The sequence below is a fragment of the Lupinus angustifolius genome, chromosome LG14 (assembly GCF_001865875.1).
Source record: "Lupinus angustifolius cultivar Tanjil chromosome LG14, LupAngTanjil_v1.0, whole genome shotgun sequence".
Classification (NCBI taxonomy): domain Eukaryota; kingdom Viridiplantae; phylum Streptophyta; class Magnoliopsida; order Fabales; family Fabaceae; genus Lupinus; species Lupinus angustifolius.
The window spans coordinates 10,598,796-10,619,615 of NC_032022.1; the positions used below are offsets into that span (position 1 = coordinate 10,598,796).

Consider the following 20,820-nt stretch of genomic DNA (forward strand, 5'->3'; position numbering starts at 1 on the left):
ATAGCGTAAAATACAAACAAAAATTATTAGATAAAATTACTGAAGTATTTAATAATTTTAATGTTGCGAATAAAATTATGCTTTTAGTTTTAAAAGCTGAATAAATTAAAGTGAAAAAGTCTCATCCTAGGGTTCGCTTTCATCGTAGAGAATTTGATTTGGAAAATGGCTGCTTTACCTGCGAAGCTTCGTCTCCAACCCACCACCGTCAAATCCGCCGCCTTGTGGGGCGTCGCTGCTGCCACCGGCGCTCTTTACCTCGTTCAGGTAACGCACCTTATCTCCCTCTCTTTCTCTCTCCTTTGACAATTCATATTTTCATTCTTCGTTCCGCAATTCTATGTTTCTTCTCGCATTTGATGTTGTTCCGTACTGATCTAAAATTTTCGTTCTTGATTTCGTTTTTGTCTTCCTTACATAGAGTGATTGGTGATGTACGCTTTTGTTTTTAATTTAGATCTGATTTTTTTTGGTGTTTTGTATTGAGCAGTAACGTTTGATTGATATACGCATTCGAACGCAATTTCTTCTATGTTTGATGTTTTTTTAGGAATAGATTAGAACATGACACAAGCGTTAAATTCTGGAATATTTTCGGTCTACCAAGGTTCTAAACTGTGGTTGCAGTTGCTGTTGTGGTTATATTCCGTTTACAACAACTTTGGATAATTGCGGGAAATTACAGTAGACGAGGCAGTTGTGGTTGCAGAGCGCAATTTAGAACTTTTATTCCACCAAATAAAGCCGTCTTTTTGGTTGATTTACAATCACATGTTGGAGATTGGTTGGGTGGTTTTTTCGGTTTTGATCATGTTATAAGTTACATGACACTTGGATTTCTGTGCATGTCACTATGGTATACTATGAGCTTTATGAGTTATTATGTTATTAACCACTTGAAATTAAGGATGAATCAGTCATGGGTGGGTTTTTGATATAAATTTCACTTTGTTATCCTTTAAAAGTGGCATAATAATAAAGCTTGTTAACAAGTAAAAAAATCAGAAGAAACTAACTTTTTAGGATGGAATCAATGCATCAAATAATATACATGAAGAATTCCTGTAAAGGAAGCAAAGGGGTCGCGAATGAAAACTACTATGGAAAAAAGATGATGTGAAAATATTCTCTTTTTTGTTGGTAAATGTTCTTCTTTCCTCTGTTTCTCATTTCTTCCTTTCCTCCCTTCTTCTTTCATTATCTGTGGTTGACTGGTTGGAATGTTAAGAAAGTGGAAGAAGGTAATAATGTAATAAAGTAGGATTGCTTAGCTTCTTTAACAATGTTTATTTAAGCTACAGAGATGTACATTTCATGAATAACAGTTAGCTGAATTTGATTTTGCTCGATTTTATAGTTCCTTTTAGCACTAGCACTGTAATTTTCCTTTCGTGCTGAAATTTGAATAAGCTATAGTGAAAACCCTTATTTTTTCGTCCACCAAAAACACAAATCACTTTAATATTTTTCCATCAATCTAGTCCCCCAGTCATGCAAACTTCAAAGTGGTACTAAGGCTTGGATATTTATGTGCCACTGTAAAGGCTTTAAATAGAATAGTTTCTTGATGCCAGTTACTGGAGTTTACTTATTGTGTTTGTTTAGTTATTTCAAACATCTTTATTGCTCTTGGCCAATTTCCATTAACTGTGTGTTTATAGGATGTTGCCAAAAGTTGGCTTTAATATCCTTTCGTTGCTGGGTGTTAACACTGTTCATGATTTTCTTCATTGTGAGCATGTGTGTCAATATGTGGCATTTTGCTTCTCCATGCATTTTAATTCATGTTAATTCTTAGTGCAACTCTAATGCGTTTTTGTTCAAATGATTTACAGCCATGGAGCTGGATAAAGAAGACTTTCTTGGAGAAGCCAGAGGCTGAGCAAAAATGAGTTGGATCTTAGAAGAATGTTACTTTGATATCCATGGATCATGTCAAGGATGAGTAACTGAATGACAGTCTAATAATTTTATTTTTGTGCTAAGATCATGTGGCACATTTGGATATGAATTTTGATGTTGTGTCCAGGTTATTTTTACTGGAGATTTTCTGTTATAATTTTTCTTCTTGATCTTCTGAACGAATAAACAGTAGATTTTGTGTCAGTTAGCATTCTTTATCGTGGAAGATAATACATAAATATATTTTGAGAATTCTCGTGTCACTGTAATAATAAATCTATAAAGAACCACAAAGTTCACAGCTAAAAGTCTTGATGAGCATTAAAGAATTTTTTTTTGTTATCTTCAACAAAATTTGTGGGCTGGTTTGGTCCATGGATAATTGAAAATTTTAAAATGGTTCCAAAACATATTAAATCTGATTCAAATTAATTTTTTTAGCATTTTTATGATTACTTACATGGATTATTTTGATTCATATTTGCTATTTTTGAGTATTTGATTGAATTTTAAGGATCAAATTGTTGCAGGATATGGAGTGAATCTGCAACTAGTTTCAGAATTCGCTTTGACTAGTTTGTTGTTTCACATTATTTTAAAATATATTTTTTGACAACTAACTATAAGTTGTTTTATAACTTTAAGTCATGGATTTTTGTATAATTGGATGAGTAGAAATAGAGTAATAATATATTCTCATATAAAATTGTTATACTAATTCCCCTGCCATTTGTTACATAGATATTACCTTCGTCTAGGCATGATGATTTATAAGCTAATCTTATAGGAATTTTTTTATCTTTTTCTTCAAAATGTGTTTTATTTTTTTAGTACCAACAAAAAGATAAAGGGAGTTACTTCCTAAAATACAAAAAAATAATATATAATTAAAAAAATCCATATATCTCCAAATAATTTCTTCTTAAATTTTTGTAGTATATTCGCTCTTAATATAAGGATACATACATAATCAGAATATCATCGATCATTTAGATTAGTTTTATTTATCAGTTCATAATTAAATATGAATACATTCTTATTTTACTTACTTGTGTATCATATAATCAATATTTTATTCTTCCAAATAACAATTGTTCCCAAGTTCTAACAAAAAGTAGCCACCACTGCCAAACAGTTTCTCAATATATATTCTGTATATATGTGCATTAATTAATATATATTTACAAATCTTTGTTGGAGTATATTAGATTTTGCTTAACCTAAGTTAAACTTTCACCCCATGTCCATTTTTCTGGTTTTGTTTGCCATATAGAATGACGGATACTTGGTTTAAACTATATCATCAACCACCAAATGCAAACAATTGGTTAAGTTGGTTTAATTTTTGCAAGTAATATTTTACTGACTAAGTTTACATTACTACAAAATTACGAAATGCAATGTGATATATATGTCAAGTACAAGTAAAAAGAAGTTAGGTAGTCTCGTTTGGTGGTAATTTTTTAAAGAGATTCCTTTGAGCTGAATAATTAACAAATCTTTTACTAAGCATTTCAGTCACACCCAATAATCTATTTAACATATTCTCAGGAGTCTATTTTTAACATAAAAAAACCATGGATCTTTTTTTTGGGGTAAGTCGTGGGTTAGTCATTGGATCTTAAATTCCTCCATCCATTAAGTACTATGATTTATTTACAAAAGTAGGGAGAAAATTCAGTTACTTCAACAGACTCTATATTTTAGTCATTAATTTTAGCTAAATTCAATTGTTTAAATTAATGAGTAAATTTAAACTATTAAATTTTCCTAAAAAATAATGAATAAATTTTTTAAACTTTAGAGTAAGTGTATCTCCCTAGAAAATTATATTACTTTTCTTTATTGCTTTGGATAACTCCTTCTTTCCCACAAGTAGTGATGTGCTTTTGAGTGGTTGATTCAAATTCTTGACACCTTATAGACGCCAAGTATCTTTCAGGTTCTAGTTCCCACCAAAAGAACAAAACGACATAGCTGAAAAACGAACTTCAACTACCTAGCCTAGTCCTCTGTCTTTGTTGCTAATAAACCCCACAAAAATCTTTCACATCACTTTTTTATTTTTATTACTATAATTATTATTTTAATTATTTAAGTCACGAACGATAACATGCCCTAATAATATATTTTATTTTCAATGTGATAGGATGATAAAATATGACTTTCCACGTTACTTACACATACCAATAACCAGTTCCAATCCCGTGTGTACATCGAGGAAGTATAGACTGACAATATAAAAGTTGTATATACTATTAGTCTATTATTTATTATTCAAAAATTAATACAAATAAATTATAAATGTTGTATTGATTTTGTATAAATATTCGCAATTACACTCATCAAATAATACCTTTTAATGTAATAACTTTTTAAAATAAAATCTAATAAAATAAGAAAATTTACATTTTGATAGAATATTTATCCTTTTTCCATTTATCTCTATTAAAACTTTTAATTATCTATTTTTTATTATTGTTATTAAAAGTATCAATTAATAAATAATATTAAATGTGAATATAATATTATATTACTTTTTAAAAATCCATAAATAACAATGTGTATGGTATCTACAATATAATATAAATATATCATTATCAACATAACATTGATATAATAATATAATATTTTATTAAATATATAAAATAATAAAAAATTAAGAATTCAATTCGCAAAAATAATAGTTACTGAGAGGACAACCATATATCTAAAATTAGTTTCTTATGCCTGAGCTAATTATATCTTTACTAAGAAATATATGAATATATCACTTCTGTCAAGACTTTACAAGCAACACCAACCGTCCGATCATAGTGATCCTCTAATGATCGTCCGTTTATATATTACCCTCGTTTTCTGTTTCAATTTCTTTGGTTCCTTTCACTGCTAAGTTGCTAACACAACCGCAGCTACAAGAGGAGAAGGAAGAAGAGGCAACGACACCGTTCTGGTAAGTTATCTCGCTCTCCCTCTTCATTATTTATATCTGAGTATTCAAAACAATGTAATATTTTTCATTGTTTCTATGGTTTTTTCATCTATTGGTTTGGTTTTGGTTCAGGAATAAAGGAATACGGTTGTGTGGTTTGATGGAGAAAGATTTGTTGAAATTATACGAAGCCGCGCGCAAGGCGGCTGATGCGGCGAGCTCCGGCGACGGAGAAAGTGAAGAAAGTAGATGCATTGATGCGCTTGAGCATCTCAAGAAATTTCCTGTTAATTACAAGATTCTAGTCAGCACCCAGGTTTTCTTTCTCTTGGTTTCTATAGTTTGTTTGTTCAAAATTTGATTTTGACATTTTTTATCTCACTTTAGTTTTGATGGGTTGTGTTTTTTTGGTTGCATGAAGCTGTGTTTTTTTTATTTTTATGTGAAAAATTGGAGAATTAATTGGTTGTGTGGAGTGTTAAGAGAAACAAGTGAATGCTATATCGTGCTGTGTGATATTTTTGCGTCTCGTAATGGTGCAGTTTGAATGCTTTTGTTTATTTTGAGTTGTGTTATGCACAAAAGGTCATAAATTTATAGTTATTAAGTATAGGAGGTTTTCACTTCTATGTTCTGGAAATTTGTTTTTGACTTATTTTACCTTCAAAACTCAGTTTTGATGGGTTGATGTCTCTGGTGGAAGCATTTTTAACTTTTGTTGTTAATAAGAAAATTTGGGAATCAATTGATCGTGTGAAGTGTGAAGAGAAACAAGTGAATATTATATTGTGTTATGTGAGAGCTTGAAGGTAAAGGTTCAGTGGCAATGATTTATGCACGGGTAATTCGGACATGCAGGTTTGAAGTGTTGCGGGTTTGTCTATATTTGATTATCTGGTCATGTTTGGTTAGAAAAAATTCTTAACTGAACAGAAAGTCACAAAGTGACTGTTCGTGCAAATATAAATTTTTGTCGCTTCTTGTACTTTTCCTTGTAGCTGGGATCTACTTTTTTTCGTGATGATTGTGTAATTCTTGTTGGGATTTCGATCCTTCCCTAGTTCTCTTTTCCTAAGAAGGAGAGGATCCATATCCATTCATGTGCTTGATGCACTTGAATATGAGGAAGAAGCAGAACTTCATTACTAATTATAATTGTTTTGTTTGTCTTTATTAAAGTGGATGAAGAGATGGAAGTTCCCTTTTCTCAGTTGCCGAGAATAATGAAATGTTGCTGTTTAATAATTTGGATTTTTTTGTATTTGTAGAAATTTGTTATTGATTTATCAAAATGTACTTCATCTTGTCTTCCTCTTCCCCCTTCTCTCTGTTGCTGTTTATTAATGAAATGCTTCTAATCTTTAATGTAATGTTTCAGGTGGGTAAACATCTTAAATCTCTGACAAAGCATCCAAGGCCGAAAATTCGCGCCTTTGCTATTGACTTAATTGAGATATGGAAGGACGTAATTATTAAGGAAACATGCAAAAATAAGAATGGAAGCTCTGATAATAAGGTTGAGCCAGCGAATGGGGAGAGAGCTAAAGTTGCGAAGTTTCAAAAGAGTCCTTCGGTGAAGGTTGAAAAGACTGAAACTATCAAGGATGAGAAAATTGATAGGAATGGTACACCAAGGTCGAGCTCAGAAAGTACAAAGAAGGCGCAAACCGTGGATGTCAGAATTGAGAAAAGTGGTGGTGCTGCAAATGGTAAGGTGGAGAAGGAAGTTTCAGGGGTGAAGAGAACGTCGTCCATCTCCGTTCCTCCTCCGAAGCTAAAGACTATGATTAAATCTAATGATTCGGTCCGAGACAAAATAAGAGAACTTCTCCAAGAGGCTTTATCTAAGGTTCCTGGAGAGGCTGATGAAGATGTCATGGATGAAGTTAATGCATGTGACCCTATCCGTGTTGCAGTGACATTGGAATCTTTGTTATTTGAGAAATGGGGTCCTTCAAATGGGGCTCAAAAGGTCAAGTATAGGTCCCTAATGTTTAACCTGAAGGATCAAAACAACCCAGATTTCCGGAGAAAAGTTCTACTTGGTGTTATCGAGCCAGAGCGACTGATCAACATGAGCACAGCTGAAATGGCGAGCGAGCGAAGGAAACAGGAAAATAAGAAACTTGAACAGAAAGCTTTGTTTGAATGCGAGCGCGGAGCTCAACCAAAGGCCACAACTGATCAATTTAAGTGTGGTCGATGTGGTCAGAGGAAGACCACCTATTACCAAATGCAGACTCGCAGTGCTGATGAACCTATGACAACCTATGTCACTTGTGTTGTCTGCAATAACCGTTGGAAGTTCTGTTAGTGTCTCATTGGAGCTATGTTCTTTTCTTTTGTTGCTTATTTAGGGTATGAGGCTGAGTGTCATTATGGTTCCACACTGCAGCCATGCCAAAATTTTCTATCTAGATATGTTACATGTAGAAATTTGTAGGCAGTGATGTGCTTTTTTTTATTCTCAAGTTTTAACTGAAGTTATTGCTTCATGTTAATGTGTTGTGACTAGTGACTATAGTTCTCTCATCTAATTATGTTAGACTGATAAAATGCATTGTTTGGTATCAATCCTAGTTTTCTTGCTTCAAATCCATTCATCCAATTCTGGTGCAGTGTACTCTAAAGTCCACAGCCTTATGTTGCAATATTTTTGTGGTTAAGACTATGAGATGTTCCTACATCTTTTGGTTTGGGGATTAAAGTTGTTTCTTGTGGATTTCTCTTAGTTAATAGCTTAATTTGCCAATTTAGTTACTTCTAACCTGTGCATAATAACATCTTACTATTGTGAAGACTCACTGCCATATTTTCTAATCACTAGCTAACAAACCAAAATGTCTTCTTCATAATGACTTAATTTTAAGAAGAATTAGCATGAAAGAAAGGATCTTGTTTGTGCTTGTACACATATTACACTTGGTGTTTTATATGACAGAATCATATTATAGGCCTGTAAAGAAATAATGCAGATGTGATGTGATCTGCGCAGAAGAATTTTTATGTAAATTTATTTGTGAAATAAAAGAAGATATTTTGTGATTGGAGGGTATTATAAAACCAAATTTAGGTGTGAAGGTTAATATATAAATGCGATCTTGTGCTCTGATGGAATAATAATGTAGCACAATCACCTTCAAACACAATGAAATGGCAGCAATATTATATTATCGTGTGTAAAATGGTAAGGTAACATAAAACACCCTCATTCTAAAAGATACAAGTATAAACTATTTTCCTAATGAATTTATTTCATTTACAATCAAGGCAAAGTAACAGCATATTCTTTTCGGAAGGAGTTCTCATATACCCCAAAATGAATTCTTTCTATACCAAAAAAGGCAAGGGGATACTATTAATAGTACCTAAAAAGTAACAGCCTATTGTTGAGAAGCAACACCACTGTTATGTTCCTTAAGAGCTTGGAACACTTTAGAGCTTTTATTAAATATCTGAGCCCTTCTGTTGTAATCCTTAGGTTCCTTTCCCACATCTTCACCCATAATTGCTTCTCTTTCCAAACACTCCAACATCTCTACCACCCCTTTCTCTTCTACACACTTTTCCTTAAACCTTGCAGTTCCCATGCTTTCCTTATATTCACCCTCTTCTGTATTCATCTCAGCTTCCAAACTCCAATTTGCACATCTCATCACAAACTTGTCACCATCATTTTCCTGCTTTACTAAACAAGATGCATGGTTAGGCCAAGAATAGTTGTTCATCTTGAAGCCCAAGTTTTTCACTTTAGCCACCTTCACAGGACAAGAGAAATGGCTTTGACATTGAATAACTTGGTAGTTGTTATTTTCCAAATGAAGAGAAGAGTAGAGGCTGTTTATATTGGTAAGACATGAAGAACCCTTCATAGTTTGGCTTTGGATTTTGTTGGTTCTATTTTTAGAGGCTTTGTGTTGTGTTGTAATGTTCCAAACAATCTGTGGATATATATCTAAAGAGGTTGGGAGCAAGGACAGAAATCATGTGTCATCTGTTCCAAAAATGTCTCATTTCTGATTTCAAAGTGATCATAATATTACCTTTTGTTTTCTAAAATGTTCTTTTATCCATATGACAATATTTAATTAGATCGGGCAGAGAATGAGATATCGTTGGGAATATATGATCTGTATATGGGAGCACGTGTAAGCACAATGCACAAAATGCATACGTGTGGCATAGTGATAGAGCATTCGAGATTATTGGTTGATTCCATCAACTTGGCCGGTAATTTGGAACTCCTAGAAGGCACGCGTTTGAAAGAGTGATAGTACACGAGTCTGTTTTTCAAGCTACATAGATTCCGCCACCATGGTTGAATAGATATGTAGTCCACATGCTCCAAAAAATGAGAAATATTAGCCTTGTGTTTACATAGACATTGATACACTTAAGACATGCAAATACTTAGAATTTGGATCATGTTATCATATTGAGATTGTAAGTCATAGAAATAAATATCTAACAATAATCATTTTAATTTATTTTTAATAAAAAAATTAAATTTGATAAAGTCTAATTTTTTCTTATAATCCATTATTGGAGAGGAATTGAGCGATATATGAAATCGAGTTTAATATTACGAGTGTTAATTTTTTTTACGAAAGTGTATTAGTCGTCATTATCTTAACTCTACTATAAGAGTAAATCAATTTTTATCCTAAAAACGATAAGAGGTGGAGTGGATTACAACTTTTGATTTTAGTTTTGCCAAAAAATGGAAAGGGTAACTTTTGAAAATCAGCTGGTGAAATCGGTAAGGCATTAGTTGATAGCTGTGAATAACTTCTCACTTTTGCCAATTAAGTTAAGTTTCTAGTAAATGAGATTTCCATCCTAAATATTAAATGTTATTTCAAGTTATTTAATAAATTTCAGCTGTTATACTACTATTTTGGCCAAACAATTATAATTCAATCAAATATCTATAAAAAAGGTCATTCAGCTGCAACCTAAACTATAGACCAACAATACATTGGTTCAATGTATAAACTCTCTTTAAATCAAATGATGAAAAAGTTAAATATTCAAATTCTGAAATGTAAGTTTTACTTAAGGTATTCTCTATATAATTGAGAGTATTCTTGGAGATAGTTTGTTCACACTTTACCTAAGATATTCTCCATATAATATTTATAGAGAAAGATATATACAATGACAGTGTATGAGTTTTATATACTATCATTGTATCATCAATCTTTCTTTTTATTATTGTTGACTTTTCAGAAAATGTAATCCAAATAAACAGTGGATGATGAAGTCTATGTCTATAAATCTTTACACTATATACATTTTACACTCATATTTATATTGTACTATAGTATAAAGATTTACACATAATAATATATTATTTGTTATTCATTTCCTATAAAAACTCAATGATATAAACCATGAATGATAAAGGATAGCTACTATGTGCAAAATTCAGATGCAGTCAATTAATACATTTTTTTCCTCATATTTGTCTGGGTTTATCTACCTAACTATGTCCACAAGATTTCTCTACAATCTTGCCTAAACCCTAAAACTAACCCAATTCACATTTTATAGAAATCATCATCACTATAAACCAAGAGCTCCACCGTCATCAACTCCGAACTCCGCCGTCGTTTTCTCTATAAACTCACCATTCGCGATTCCTTCTTCGTGAACGCATCACATTCACGCGATTCCTTCTTCGTGAACCCATCACATTCACGCAATTCCTTCTTCACTCTTTTTTGTTAGGTAACTATTCCAACTCTGTTCGTTTTTTTAGAAAACAATTTAATGTTTTACAATTTGGGGGTTTTAAATTTCACAGTTTGAGGGTTTTAGGTTTTACAATTTGGGGGTTTTAGGTTTTGAAATTTGGGGGTTTTACAATTCCAGCCCTAATGTTTATGATCTAATATGTGGATTTTGATTCCTCATGTGATGTTTATTTAGTCTCCATTATATATGCATATATATATTTAGTCTCGTTACTGTTGAAATTATCATATGGCTTAGTATGGTCTGGGTAAAAAGAATTGTCTACCTCTCTAATTGCACATTGTTTTAGGTTTACATGATAGCATCACTTCACATTTTGCTTATTACGTATTTGCTTAAGGCTATTACATCTTTATGTGGTTTAAAATTTCAAAGCCTGCATATAGAGAGAGACTTTGATGGTGTTTAACTTTTTATCTGCATCTTATGTAAAAGGCTCTTTTGTTTATATGTTTTCTCTTGTATTCATAACCCTTCCTTTTTCATTTTTGGAGGACATCTCAGCTATCTCTGAGTATTCCTTCTTCCCTTTTTATTAACAAATCTTCATTATCTCTCCTTCTTTATATTATTCATTTGGAAGATTGTCCATCTTTCCTTTATAAAGATATATTGGTGCCTCTTCCCTTAAAGCAGAGCTGTGGTAAGTCGTTTTGGCTGCTAAACCCACTGTATAGTTGTGTTTAACTTGCCAAAAAGGAGGGGTGGTGCTTGAATCATATAACCTGCTAAGAAGAGAGAAAAACTAAATATTTAGATTTTTTAAAGGGATCCAGGGGCTATCATAACCTGTTTTTTTTTATATTTGAATAAAAAGATAATCCTATAGTGGATTTTTTATGGAGATTTCACTTACCAGATTGGTGGTAAGTTTCTTAATGCATGCAGCATCAGTTTTTTAAGTTCATTTAATGTCAATTTCTTCTGAATTTTGTCTTGATTGTCCTGGTATAGTTCAAAATTTTGTAATATTTGATGTAAGTTAGGGTTCTATAAGCAGTGGGTTAAATATATGTAGTATCCTTGCTGGAAATAACATCTTCAACAACTTTCAGTGAAGTACTAATCCAATGACAATAGTTGGTTACAATGCAAAGCAAGGAAAAAGGTTCTATGATTCTTATATTTTGTAATTAAGTCATTAGAAAAATATTTTTGATTAAGGAATCAGTTTTTTGCAGTAACCCAAAGCAAAGGACATACAACGTGTAGTTTTAGTATTCATAAATGCATCTTTCGGGGACTGTATGATGTGCACAGTTTGCATAGAAGATGGGCTGAAATTGAAAGAGTAAATGTCTCCCCAAATTATACCACTTCTGCCTTCAAACAAATTGACAGAAAATATATGAAAGCAGTAGACAGCTTAGATTGACCTCTAGAGTGAATGGAGTCAATGGACAAAATCTTGGTCTGTAGCTTTAAATATGGTTTAAATGTTTTTAGTCTGCTTATCCTGAAAATCAGTTCAATGTACTATTGTATTGTATACCTATAATACCTTGACTTGAAAGAATTGGTTCAATAACTTCTCTTCAACTCAAGGAAAACGGTTTGGAATGTGTTTAAAACGGGGTTGGGAAATGATCTAAAATCTGGTTTAAAAAGTCTAAAGTGGTTTAAAATCCAATTTATAAAACTGGTTTGAAACTTAAACCGGGTATGAATTGGTTTTAAACTGGCTTGCAAAACTATTTATTTAAAGTGCTAATTTGGTTTTAAAAATCAAACCACATTATGAACCATGAATATCCTTAGCCAAATGGTTTAGCTGTGCCTGTGCAGCATGTGAAATGAATTTGTGCATTTTTGCTCTTAATCGTTGCAACTGGAAAATTAGGGTCATCAGTGAACATGGGAAGAGGGAGGAAGAATTTGAAGAGGGCATCAGAGGAAGAGCATGTGACCCTTCAAGATGGCCAAACCATCATGCAGGTTCTCTCTCTTCGTGGCTCCAATCTCATTGAGGTACTTCACTGTTTTAAAACATTTTTTGAATTTCCCTCTTTTCTCATATTTGAGCTTTACCACATTTTTATTTGTGCTGAGATGAAAATTGAAAATTAAGTGAACTAATACCGTGGAAGTTTCTATCATACTGCAAGATCCATATCATACATATTCAACCGTCTAACACAACCTTCATCTTTTATCTGGGCTTAGGACTGACTATGTATAGCATCAAGCACATATAGGCATGTTTTTCTATCATACTGCAATAAAGAAGAAAAATGTTTTGGAGAGAGAAATTGGAGAAAACATGATAATTTGATTGAACCGTATGTATAAATTCAATGTTTTAATAATTAGTTGAGTGCATGAATACCAAGGCAATCTGGCAACTGCACGATATAGTGACTGTTTTAGAAAAATGATTTCAGAAATAGAAATGGGGTAAGTGATACAAGGTGTGTAAATCCTGTAAAAAATTACATCTATGTGAAGAATCCATTCTTCTACTGGCAATGGGCTGCGTGCATGTTTCTGTATAGTTTCCAGGTTTCTATATCAAAATGATAGTGTTTGTTAGATAAACATTGTGTTGCTCTTTTCTTGTTTATAATGCTTATTTTGTTTACATTTTGATTTATCTCAAGGTTATGGATGCACATGGTGAGAAATCACTAGCCCTTTTTCCTGCCAAATTTCAGAAAAGCATGTGGATGAAACGAGGTTCGTCCTATGTAAGGAGCAATTCAATACTTACTGTTTAGTTTAGAAGTTACTAAACATGTTACTTTATTTTAAAACCAATAATTCTGTGTTGTCATTTTGTTTTTCTATAGCTCTAGCTGTTAGTCCTCATTTATAATATGGTCAATCATGTAAATGGACAGTGTCTCTCTTTTCAACTCTACCTAACTAGCTATTCTTAATCAAACCTTTTCCCAATAATTCTTCAAGAATTTGAGAAATTGTTCTATGCTAGGTATGAATATGTCCATATAGGTTATAGAGCTATTTAAAAGCATTATCAATTCCCCTCTACCAACTCAATTTGTCAAACATTCCACAGCCATCAAGCTTGTACATCTTTATCATGTTTATTGCTGGAAATATTGACTGTGGGCTTTTTGCGTGATCTGTTATGGAATTTGGCTAGAGAACCCTCTGTTTATCTGCATTTTATATAACTCCAAGCCTCCAGCCAAAGAACTTGATGTTGAAATCAGAAGATTTAGAAGCTGAATTAAGTTTTAAAAACTTACCTTTCTTGGTCTGCCTCAACTTTATTGAGCAACTAACTTAGCTTCTTTCTCAATGTGCAGGGAGCTTCGTTGTAGTTGATGAAAGTGCAAAAGAAAAGGCTCTTGAATCAGGTTGCAAGGTTGCATGTATTGTTTCTCAAGTTCTTTTCTACGAACAAGTTCGGGAACTTAAGAAATCTCCAGAATGGTGTGTTCTTGTTTCCATCTTTGACTTTTGTAGTTTTATTTAATTGGTTAATAGTTTGTCTAACTAGGATTTTACATGGTAGGCCGTAATGGTACAAGTATCTAAGGCATCATATATTCACCTTTTCTATCATTACCCCTTGCAGGCCTGAAATTTTTAAATCTGGGATAGATGATTCAAATGAAAGAACCACACCCCAACAAGAGAAGAAGATGGATAAGAGTGATGATGATGATGATGATAGTGATAGTGATGGACTGCCCCCACTAGAAGCCAATACAAACCGGATAAGACCTGTTGAGTTGCAACCTGATGACGATTCAGAATCCAGTTCGGATACAGATACTTGAAATCATAGTTTGATTCTCTTTGTTGCAATGAAAGATTATATTCAAGTTCAACCGATGATATATGTGAAAGAAGGTTCCTGTCCCATCTTCTAATTAGATTCTACTGAATATTTACATATTTTGACTTTCAGCTAAAAAAGGAATTGAATTTGTATTAACATATCAAATTGTAAATCACAGACAGCTTCTTTTAAGTCAGTCTTTGATGAATTGCCCTTTTGAAGTCTTTCTTCTTAATGTTTGACCTTTATAGTTACTTCATTTTTATCACATTGTACTATCACTACTATGTATTGATCTGGTAATCAGCTAAAGCAATGGAGATTTCATCTTATGACTTTGTTAGATGAAGGCCAGTCTTTTCACATTGAGTTTGAAGTGCCTGCAATTTCATTTGATGGTTATACTTATCAATTAATAGTTTGGGAATCAAGCTACAGTGAACCTATGTAGTTTCCATGTACATGAGAAAACTATTTCAACTAGAAATGACATATAAGTTAGTTGTATATATTTCTAATAAGTGATCAATAAAATAGTGGAATCTGATTTAGCTAATTATGGTTTACTGTCAACGTTGAGTAATGTATCTTTGTGCTCCCACGGTTTGTTCCTTCAAGCAATCATGGTCTATATGGGGGAATATTTCTGTTGATTGGTTAGCAAATTTTATTGAAAATGGTTTCTGTTTGATAGAAATATATGTGATACATGAGCTTTACCTTTACATGTGTTTGCTATGCAATGGAATTAAAAATGGGCTAATGTGACTCTAGGAGAGGATTGCGTAAACATAAACATTTCTATACACCCACTGTTTATCATAGAAATTTTGACTTTTTAAGATGACTTCAAAGTTTAAAATACTCACATGAATCACTTCTATGTAGGCCAAATATCATACATTTTACAACAATTGTTTGTATGAGTGTATGACACATTACATGTGCCCTAACTGGTATGCTATATTGGTATACATATACGTTTACAATGGAGCTTCAACTGCTTCTGATACACCTATCTAGTTCAAGAAACTATAAAACTAAATCACATTAAGTTACCATATAGATGCTTTGTCACTACATCTCAAATTTTGATTGAGAACTTCTTCATTCTTGATTCTTCCCGGGCTCCGGCCTCAGTTTAGATTCACCAAATATTTCAGCCCTGTTGAGAATTATGACTCTCTTTCCTGAGCTATTTAGCTTCAAGAGATGTAGTCCCTCTTATCACTTGGCTTGGTGAAGTATAACCCATCAGCTTATGAAGTGGTGGACTTTTCCGTGGTTGCTTTGCCTCCTTTTCTGATGACAATTTCCAAGACACAGTCATATTGGAGGAGAGCTCAGGTGATTGATCTGCTTTGACAGGAGCCTTGCTTGTACTAGAATGTCTTGAAGCAGTCTTCTCCCTCTCGGCAGAAATAGAAATGGGGTCTGCAGGTGTATAATGGTAATAGTTGGCATGAGATTTTGAAGGTAGATTGCTGCTATTATTAATCACCTCTTTTTGATCATCAAAGTCGCCAGATGGAGAGCCTATGGCACTTGGTGAATAAGAAGCTATGTGATTTCCGTTCTGCAGGGCAAATTTGAGTATCTCTGAACATCCACCACATTTTATTTGATGACATGCCCTTTCAAATAGGAGAAAATCAGAAGGAAGATGAAGCAGATTCAAATATTTATGACAAGTGACAAAAGGAGCTCCACCTGCTACTGGCTTGTAGTATCTCTTACCCAAGTTCTGTTTCCTCCTCACATATTTCTTCACTTCCGGAAACATATACATCTGATCACCTGATTTTGTTTCCCGGCCAAATACTGGGAATTGAGATGTTTTAAACCTATGTGGAGTTGAATTACTAGACCAACAATCGTGACGAGGATAGGACCTATATAACTCATGCTGCGGACAGCAATTGAAACAAGAATGATCAGCATGGTGTGCACTGCTTGTCTCCTCATATGAATAAGGTATCCTCGAGAATTTATGCCTTTGATGCCAATTCAATCCATGATTGCATCTTCCATTACAAGTAGGAATAGGATGGTCCATACATTGAGAAAATCTTCCATCATGAAGATCATGACTATGGTATGCAGGAATATGCTTTCCCTTATAAGAGACACATGTAGGCAATCTTCCATTTGTTTCCCTACTAGGGGAACGAGTCCTGTTGAGTTGATCCTGCAACCTACGAATCATTCTGAACAGTTTCATCTTTTCCTGGTCATTGTCTTCACGCGAGAGAGTTTCATCATGCATTTGGTTTGATGGGCTGCAGCTTTCATAGCGAGATTGGAAACCACTTTGATGGAAAGGAATTCGGGGTGGAAACTCTTCTCTCTTTGCTCTCATCCAATGATGATGACCATGTTGTGTTGTACTCTTCTGCACTTTCTTTTGATTCCTTCTGCTGTCTTTCACGACGTGATGCTTTTCGTTGGGAAAATATGGTTGGTGTCTTGTTCCATGATCTCCGTATAACATGCTATTAACATGGCCTTTTCCCTTTTTGCTCCTTCCCTCGGAAACACTATTAGCTACCTTGTAAGTGTTCTCAAAAGAATCTAAATGTTGGATAGGGAACCTCTCATATTTTCCATCATAAGAAGAGACACTGTCATCATAACCATAATATCTTCTTGTGGCTTGAGATGTATACAATCCTCCAGGAATACCACTAGGCTCTGGTGAGTCCAATGTGTCCATAGATCTTACACGGTCAAAGCATTTCTGAATATTTTTCTGAGATTCCTTTTGTTGTTTATTAGAAGATACATGATTACCAGATGTACCTTCTTCAATCTGACCAGGAGTAACAGGTAAAATGCTTCTCTTTTCTGATACAAAGTTCTGAGTGTTTGACCTTTTGGGAGCAGAAGTACTTACTGTAATATCCACTTCAGATTTTTCACCCACTAAAACTGATTTCTCATTGTTAGGATCATGTCCAACCAGTGCAAGTTTGATTAACTCCTTTTCTGCTCTCTCTAATAACAATTTTCCACCATTTACTTCTCCTGCAATATTTCTCCCACTAATTTCTACTTCAAGCTTTTCAACTACTAGAGATGATTTGTTATTATTCAATCTAGAAACTATCTCTTCTTCTTCACCCTTCAGTGACATGCTTCCATTATGAAATTTTTCTGTTCCTTCTGAATCACTTCCACTAGTTTCCACTTCAGGGTTTGCACCTGCAAGAGCTAACTTGTCTGTATCGGCATCTTTTCCATCGGATCCAACACTTAACTGCTTTTCTGCTCCCTTTGACAACAGATTTCCATCATTTAACTCTTCTAGTCCTTCTAGATCATGTCCATTCATTTCCACTTCAGGGGTTGCATCAACCAAATCTGATTTGCCATTGCTGTCATCTTCATCATCTGATCGAGAAACTAACGCATCTTGTGCTCTTTCTAGTGACAGGTTTCCATTATCTAACACTTCTGATCCTTCCAAAGCACTTCCAATAATCTCCATTTCAGACTTCACCCCTACTTGAGTTGGTTTCTCATTATTATCATTTCCATTTGATGAACTAGTTATCTCCTCAATCTCACAATGATTGTTCTTATTTGAAGAACCTTTGTTCGAGAATCTGCGCCTTCTGTGTGATAATTTATAGATATCCAACTCGGTTTCTAGTTCTTCATCAGATAAATTAAATGGTCCAAGACCAATAATCTCTCCATTGCAATTACCATTTCTGTTTTGACCCCTTTGGACATTTCCATCCAAAGAAAACTCTCTTGAGGAAGAACTATTTGCTTTGGCCTTCAAACCATTCTCTTGAAGAGGAACTGGTGTATTTCTAGTAGCTGCAGCAGTTTCTTGTGCAGTGGATTCTGAGTTCACAGCCACACTTCTTTTTTTCTTAGCTGCATGGAGAGAAATAAAAGCATTTTAGTAATTTAGAACCATAGATACCTGGTACATAGAACTGGTACGAGTGCATGGATTACTTGGGTACGATATTCATCACTTATGACATTAATTTTACATGATTTTTTTTACGACTGACCCAATACATAGTATGCATTACCATGAATTTGGTACGTTGTACGTATGGTAAACGAGAAAATTATATAAATATGTTTAGAACTACAGGAGGTGGATTTATAGAATCATTATCCTCAATAATTTGAAAACATAGTTATATTAAATGATTATAAGAACTAATACATATACCAAAGAGGTCCAGCAACAAATTAAAGCAGTGGTATTTGGTTCAAAGAGTGGAGAATAATTTATGTCCTATAAAGACATTAATATCAATGAAGCAAGGAGAATAAGACATATCATAAAAAATTCTGGTTAACACAAGCACATTATGTAAGAGCTCAAAAAGTGCAACAGGAATAAACTATTTTAACAATGTTTCCCAAAAGAATATAACTTGAAAAGTACAAAGGTAGAACTAGATTTTTCACCTTGTAGAAATGTGCCACATCCACCACACTTATACACATTATATTTTGGATTCTCTGGAAGAAATAGCCAGCATTTAGGACATTTAACTAGCCGAAGTTCGGAAGCCAATTCACCAGACATGTTGCTCCAAATATGTAATTAATAAAAGTTCCAAGAATGGATTTTGCCCACAAAGTTTGCACTGAAGGAGATGCCAAAGCCAAATACCAAACTCCAGAAACAAAACGAAGCTCTACCAATGCTTTCAAAAATAGAAGTAAAGTTTAGCATAGATTATAGTAAGACAAAATTGCTTGGTTAATTAATTGTGGAAATTAAAGGAGAAGTAATGAAGTATGATATTCAAATAGATGAAATTGTATGATGCAACTACAACATGCAGCAAACCAACATAACTTTTTATAATAAAGAATTTTCATGCTTCTTTGAATCAGATTAATTATAGCAACTCTAATAACATTAGGGGGTTGAGAATTGGAGTTCCTTTAACTTTACTCTAATAACTAATTATAGTACTATAGATACTCCTCCAACAACTGTGTTTTATATATTTTCCAATAAGTAAAGTATGAAGAGTTTATACAATAATATAAGGCATATATAATATACCCCTGCCAGATTTAGAGAATACTAACTTCCATTTTGTATTAAGTGAAAAAAACTAGATAAGAAGATTTCATAATATGTGCTATACTGCTATAATATGCAACTCAAACCTACAGAGGAAAAATACATCAGCTTTTTTTTTAATGAAACGTAGTACTCTAACCACCTTAAGATTATTGGAGGCTGAATCAGAAGGGAAATTATAGGTGTTTGTTGCTGACAAAATCTCTGTTAATTTTTCAACTTGGGCACCTCAAAGTGGAAGGGAATGAAGAAAGAGAAGAGAGTTGGAGAAACATGAAAAGAAGTAGTATACAGAAAATGGAAGTGATGGAGAAAAGGAAGAAAAATGAATGATATTATTAATGTTATTAGATGAAGAAAGTGTTGGGAAAGTAATGAGAAACCCGGGTTTGTATTTCTTTGGCGCAAAGCTTACGACCAAAATGAAGAAAGAGAGAAATGGCTTAGGTGTCTTCGTGGAGAATAAGAATAGTGACTAACTACAAGGTCTTGTTCCTTCAACCTTCTAGAACATAGTTAGCAGTTTAGGTTCTCCTGTGAAATAAATGGTTCTATGCAGTATCACTTCTTACATATCATAGGTTCTACAAAAATATTTGGACTCATAATTTAATTAAAGTTTATACACTTAAAAGAAAATTACAACAACAATATAGAAATGAGTACTCTTTTGAGTCTTTTCATACAACAATATAGAAATGAGTACTCATTTGATCATTAGATCAAAAGAATATAATTAAGTAGGTTTTATAATAAATTTTAAATAAAAGACATTTATATAAATCATATGAGAATGTGAGATATATTTTCATTAAAATCGTGAGGAATCAATTTTAATCATTCATCAACTATATATATAATAATATAAAATCATTATCATTACAATTAACAAGTATTCATCGATTTTATAGATGGAGAATTCAAGATTTATTTTATAAGAAATATAATATGGACCTATTATGCCAAATCCGGTATAGAATAGGTAAACAAAATGATGCAACCATATGAAAAGTTAAAGTCAACTCTGACCACGACCCACACAATGAAGGTCCTTTCTATTGCTCTAACAAAGTCTTGGCTTTGAATTGTTTGTGTGTCAGTGTGACACCGTGTTTGTGTTTTTCTTTAGGTACTGAAATTGGAATGGCAATGCGTTGGAGAGGAAAATTTATTAGGCGCTTTTTGCTTAATTAATGTATGGGTCCAATCTTATTGAGTCTTGACTATCCAGGTTTTTTCATTTCTCAAGCAATTGATTTTAGGAGTTAATATGTATACAATATAAGTATTTTTTACACTATCGGATATATCATTCATCATTCATATATTAATTACTATTGACTCTTAAACAAAAGTAATACAAATCAATTGAATGATGTAAGACCCGACTGAATCTCCAATCGATGGTTCGAT

At 33.2% G+C, this 20,820-nt stretch overlaps 5 protein-coding genes across 8 annotated transcripts; 2 read left to right on the forward strand and 3 right to left on the reverse strand.

Moving 5' to 3' along the window:
- LOC109326379 lies at nucleotides 81-2,135 on the reverse strand. The gene is made up of 2 exons (XM_019559067.1): nucleotides 1,833-2,135; nucleotides 81-300 (listed from the first exon to the last, which is right to left on the reverse strand). The coding sequence occupies exons 1-2, from the start codon at nucleotides 1,932-1,934 to the stop codon at nucleotides 175-177; spliced, it is 228 nt and encodes a 75-aa protein (XP_019414612.1). The 5' UTR covers nucleotides 1,935-2,135; the 3' UTR covers nucleotides 81-174.
- On the forward strand, nucleotides 4,722-7,460 carry LOC109326160 (transcription elongation factor TFIIS-like). The gene is made up of 4 exons (XM_019558836.1): nucleotides 4,722-4,855; nucleotides 4,967-5,150; nucleotides 6,213-7,192; nucleotides 7,253-7,460. Exons 2-3 carry the CDS (start codon nucleotides 4,995-4,997, stop codon nucleotides 7,146-7,148), a joined length of 1,092 nt encoding a protein of 363 aa, XP_019414381.1. The 5' UTR covers nucleotides 4,722-4,855; nucleotides 4,967-4,994; the 3' UTR covers nucleotides 7,149-7,192; nucleotides 7,253-7,460.
- LOC109326509 lies at nucleotides 8,213-8,838 on the reverse strand. Its single transcript, XM_019559208.1, has one exon. It carries the CDS (start codon nucleotides 8,704-8,706, stop codon nucleotides 8,218-8,220), a length of 489 nt encoding a protein of 162 aa, XP_019414753.1. The 5' UTR covers nucleotides 8,707-8,838; the 3' UTR covers nucleotides 8,213-8,217.
- Nucleotides 10,286-14,598, forward strand: LOC109326034 (probable RNA-binding protein EIF1AD). 4 transcript variants are annotated; one of them, XM_019558671.1, is made up of 6 exons: nucleotides 10,358-10,372; nucleotides 10,499-10,560; nucleotides 12,432-12,559; nucleotides 13,189-13,264; nucleotides 13,861-13,987; nucleotides 14,133-14,598. In XM_019558671.1, exons 3-6 carry the CDS (start codon nucleotides 12,446-12,448, stop codon nucleotides 14,335-14,337), a joined length of 522 nt encoding a protein of 173 aa, XP_019414216.1. In that variant the 5' UTR covers nucleotides 10,358-10,372; nucleotides 10,499-10,560; nucleotides 12,432-12,445; the 3' UTR covers nucleotides 14,338-14,598. The 4 variants fall into 4 exon arrangements, with proteins under 4 accessions (XP_019414214.1, XP_019414215.1, XP_019414213.1 ...); XM_019558669.1 differs by having other exon boundaries at nucleotides 10,286-10,564; nucleotides 12,423-12,559; XM_019558670.1 differs by having other exon boundaries at nucleotides 10,286-10,560.
- On the reverse strand, nucleotides 15,136-19,142 carry LOC109326204 (protein ENHANCED DISEASE RESISTANCE 4). The gene is made up of 2 exons (XM_019558898.1): nucleotides 18,777-19,142; nucleotides 15,136-18,224 (listed from the first exon to the last, which is right to left on the reverse strand). Exons 1-2 carry the CDS (start codon nucleotides 18,895-18,897, stop codon nucleotides 15,535-15,537), a joined length of 2,811 nt encoding a protein of 936 aa, XP_019414443.1. The 5' UTR covers nucleotides 18,898-19,142; the 3' UTR covers nucleotides 15,136-15,534.

What these genes read in the sequence shown, in the direction of transcription:
- LOC109326509 (XM_019559208.1), bottom strand. Translation starts at nt 8,706, where the DNA reads ATGAAGGGTTCTTCATGTCTTACCAATATAAACAGCCTCTACTCTTCT.
- LOC109326204 (XM_019558898.1), bottom strand. Translation starts at nt 18,897, where the DNA reads ATGTCTGGTGAATTGGCTTCCGAACTTCGGCTAGTTAAATGTCCTAAA. An exon ending in ATGTGGCACATTTCTACAAG is followed by an intron (nt 18,225 to 18,776) that starts GTGAAAAATCTA and finishes CTCTCCATGCAG; the next exon opens with CTAAGAAAAAAAGAAGTGTG.
- LOC109326160 (XM_019558836.1), top strand. Translation starts at nt 4,995, where the DNA reads ATGGAGAAAGATTTGTTGAAATTATACGAAGCCGCGCGCAAGGCGGCT. An exon ending in AGATTCTAGTCAGCACCCAG is followed by an intron (nt 5,151 to 6,212) that starts GTTTTCTTTCTC and finishes GTAATGTTTCAG; the next exon opens with GTGGGTAAACATCTTAAATC.
- LOC109326379 (XM_019559067.1), bottom strand. Translation starts at nt 1,934, where the DNA reads ATGATCCATGGATATCAAAGTAACATTCTTCTAAGATCCAACTCATTT. An exon ending in TTTATCCAGCTCCATGGCTG is followed by an intron (nt 301 to 1,832) that starts TAAATCATTTGA and finishes GAATTGTCAAAG; the next exon opens with GAGAGAGAAAGAGAGGGAGA.
- LOC109326034 (XM_019558669.1), top strand. Translation starts at nt 12,446, where the DNA reads ATGGGAAGAGGGAGGAAGAATTTGAAGAGGGCATCAGAGGAAGAGCAT. An exon ending in AAGCATGTGGATGAAACGAG is followed by an intron (nt 13,265 to 13,860) that starts GTTCGTCCTATG and finishes CTCAATGTGCAG; the next exon opens with GGAGCTTCGTTGTAGTTGAT. An exon ending in CTTAAGAAATCTCCAGAATG is followed by an intron (nt 13,988 to 14,132) that starts GTGTGTTCTTGT and finishes TACCCCTTGCAG; the next exon opens with GCCTGAAATTTTTAAATCTG.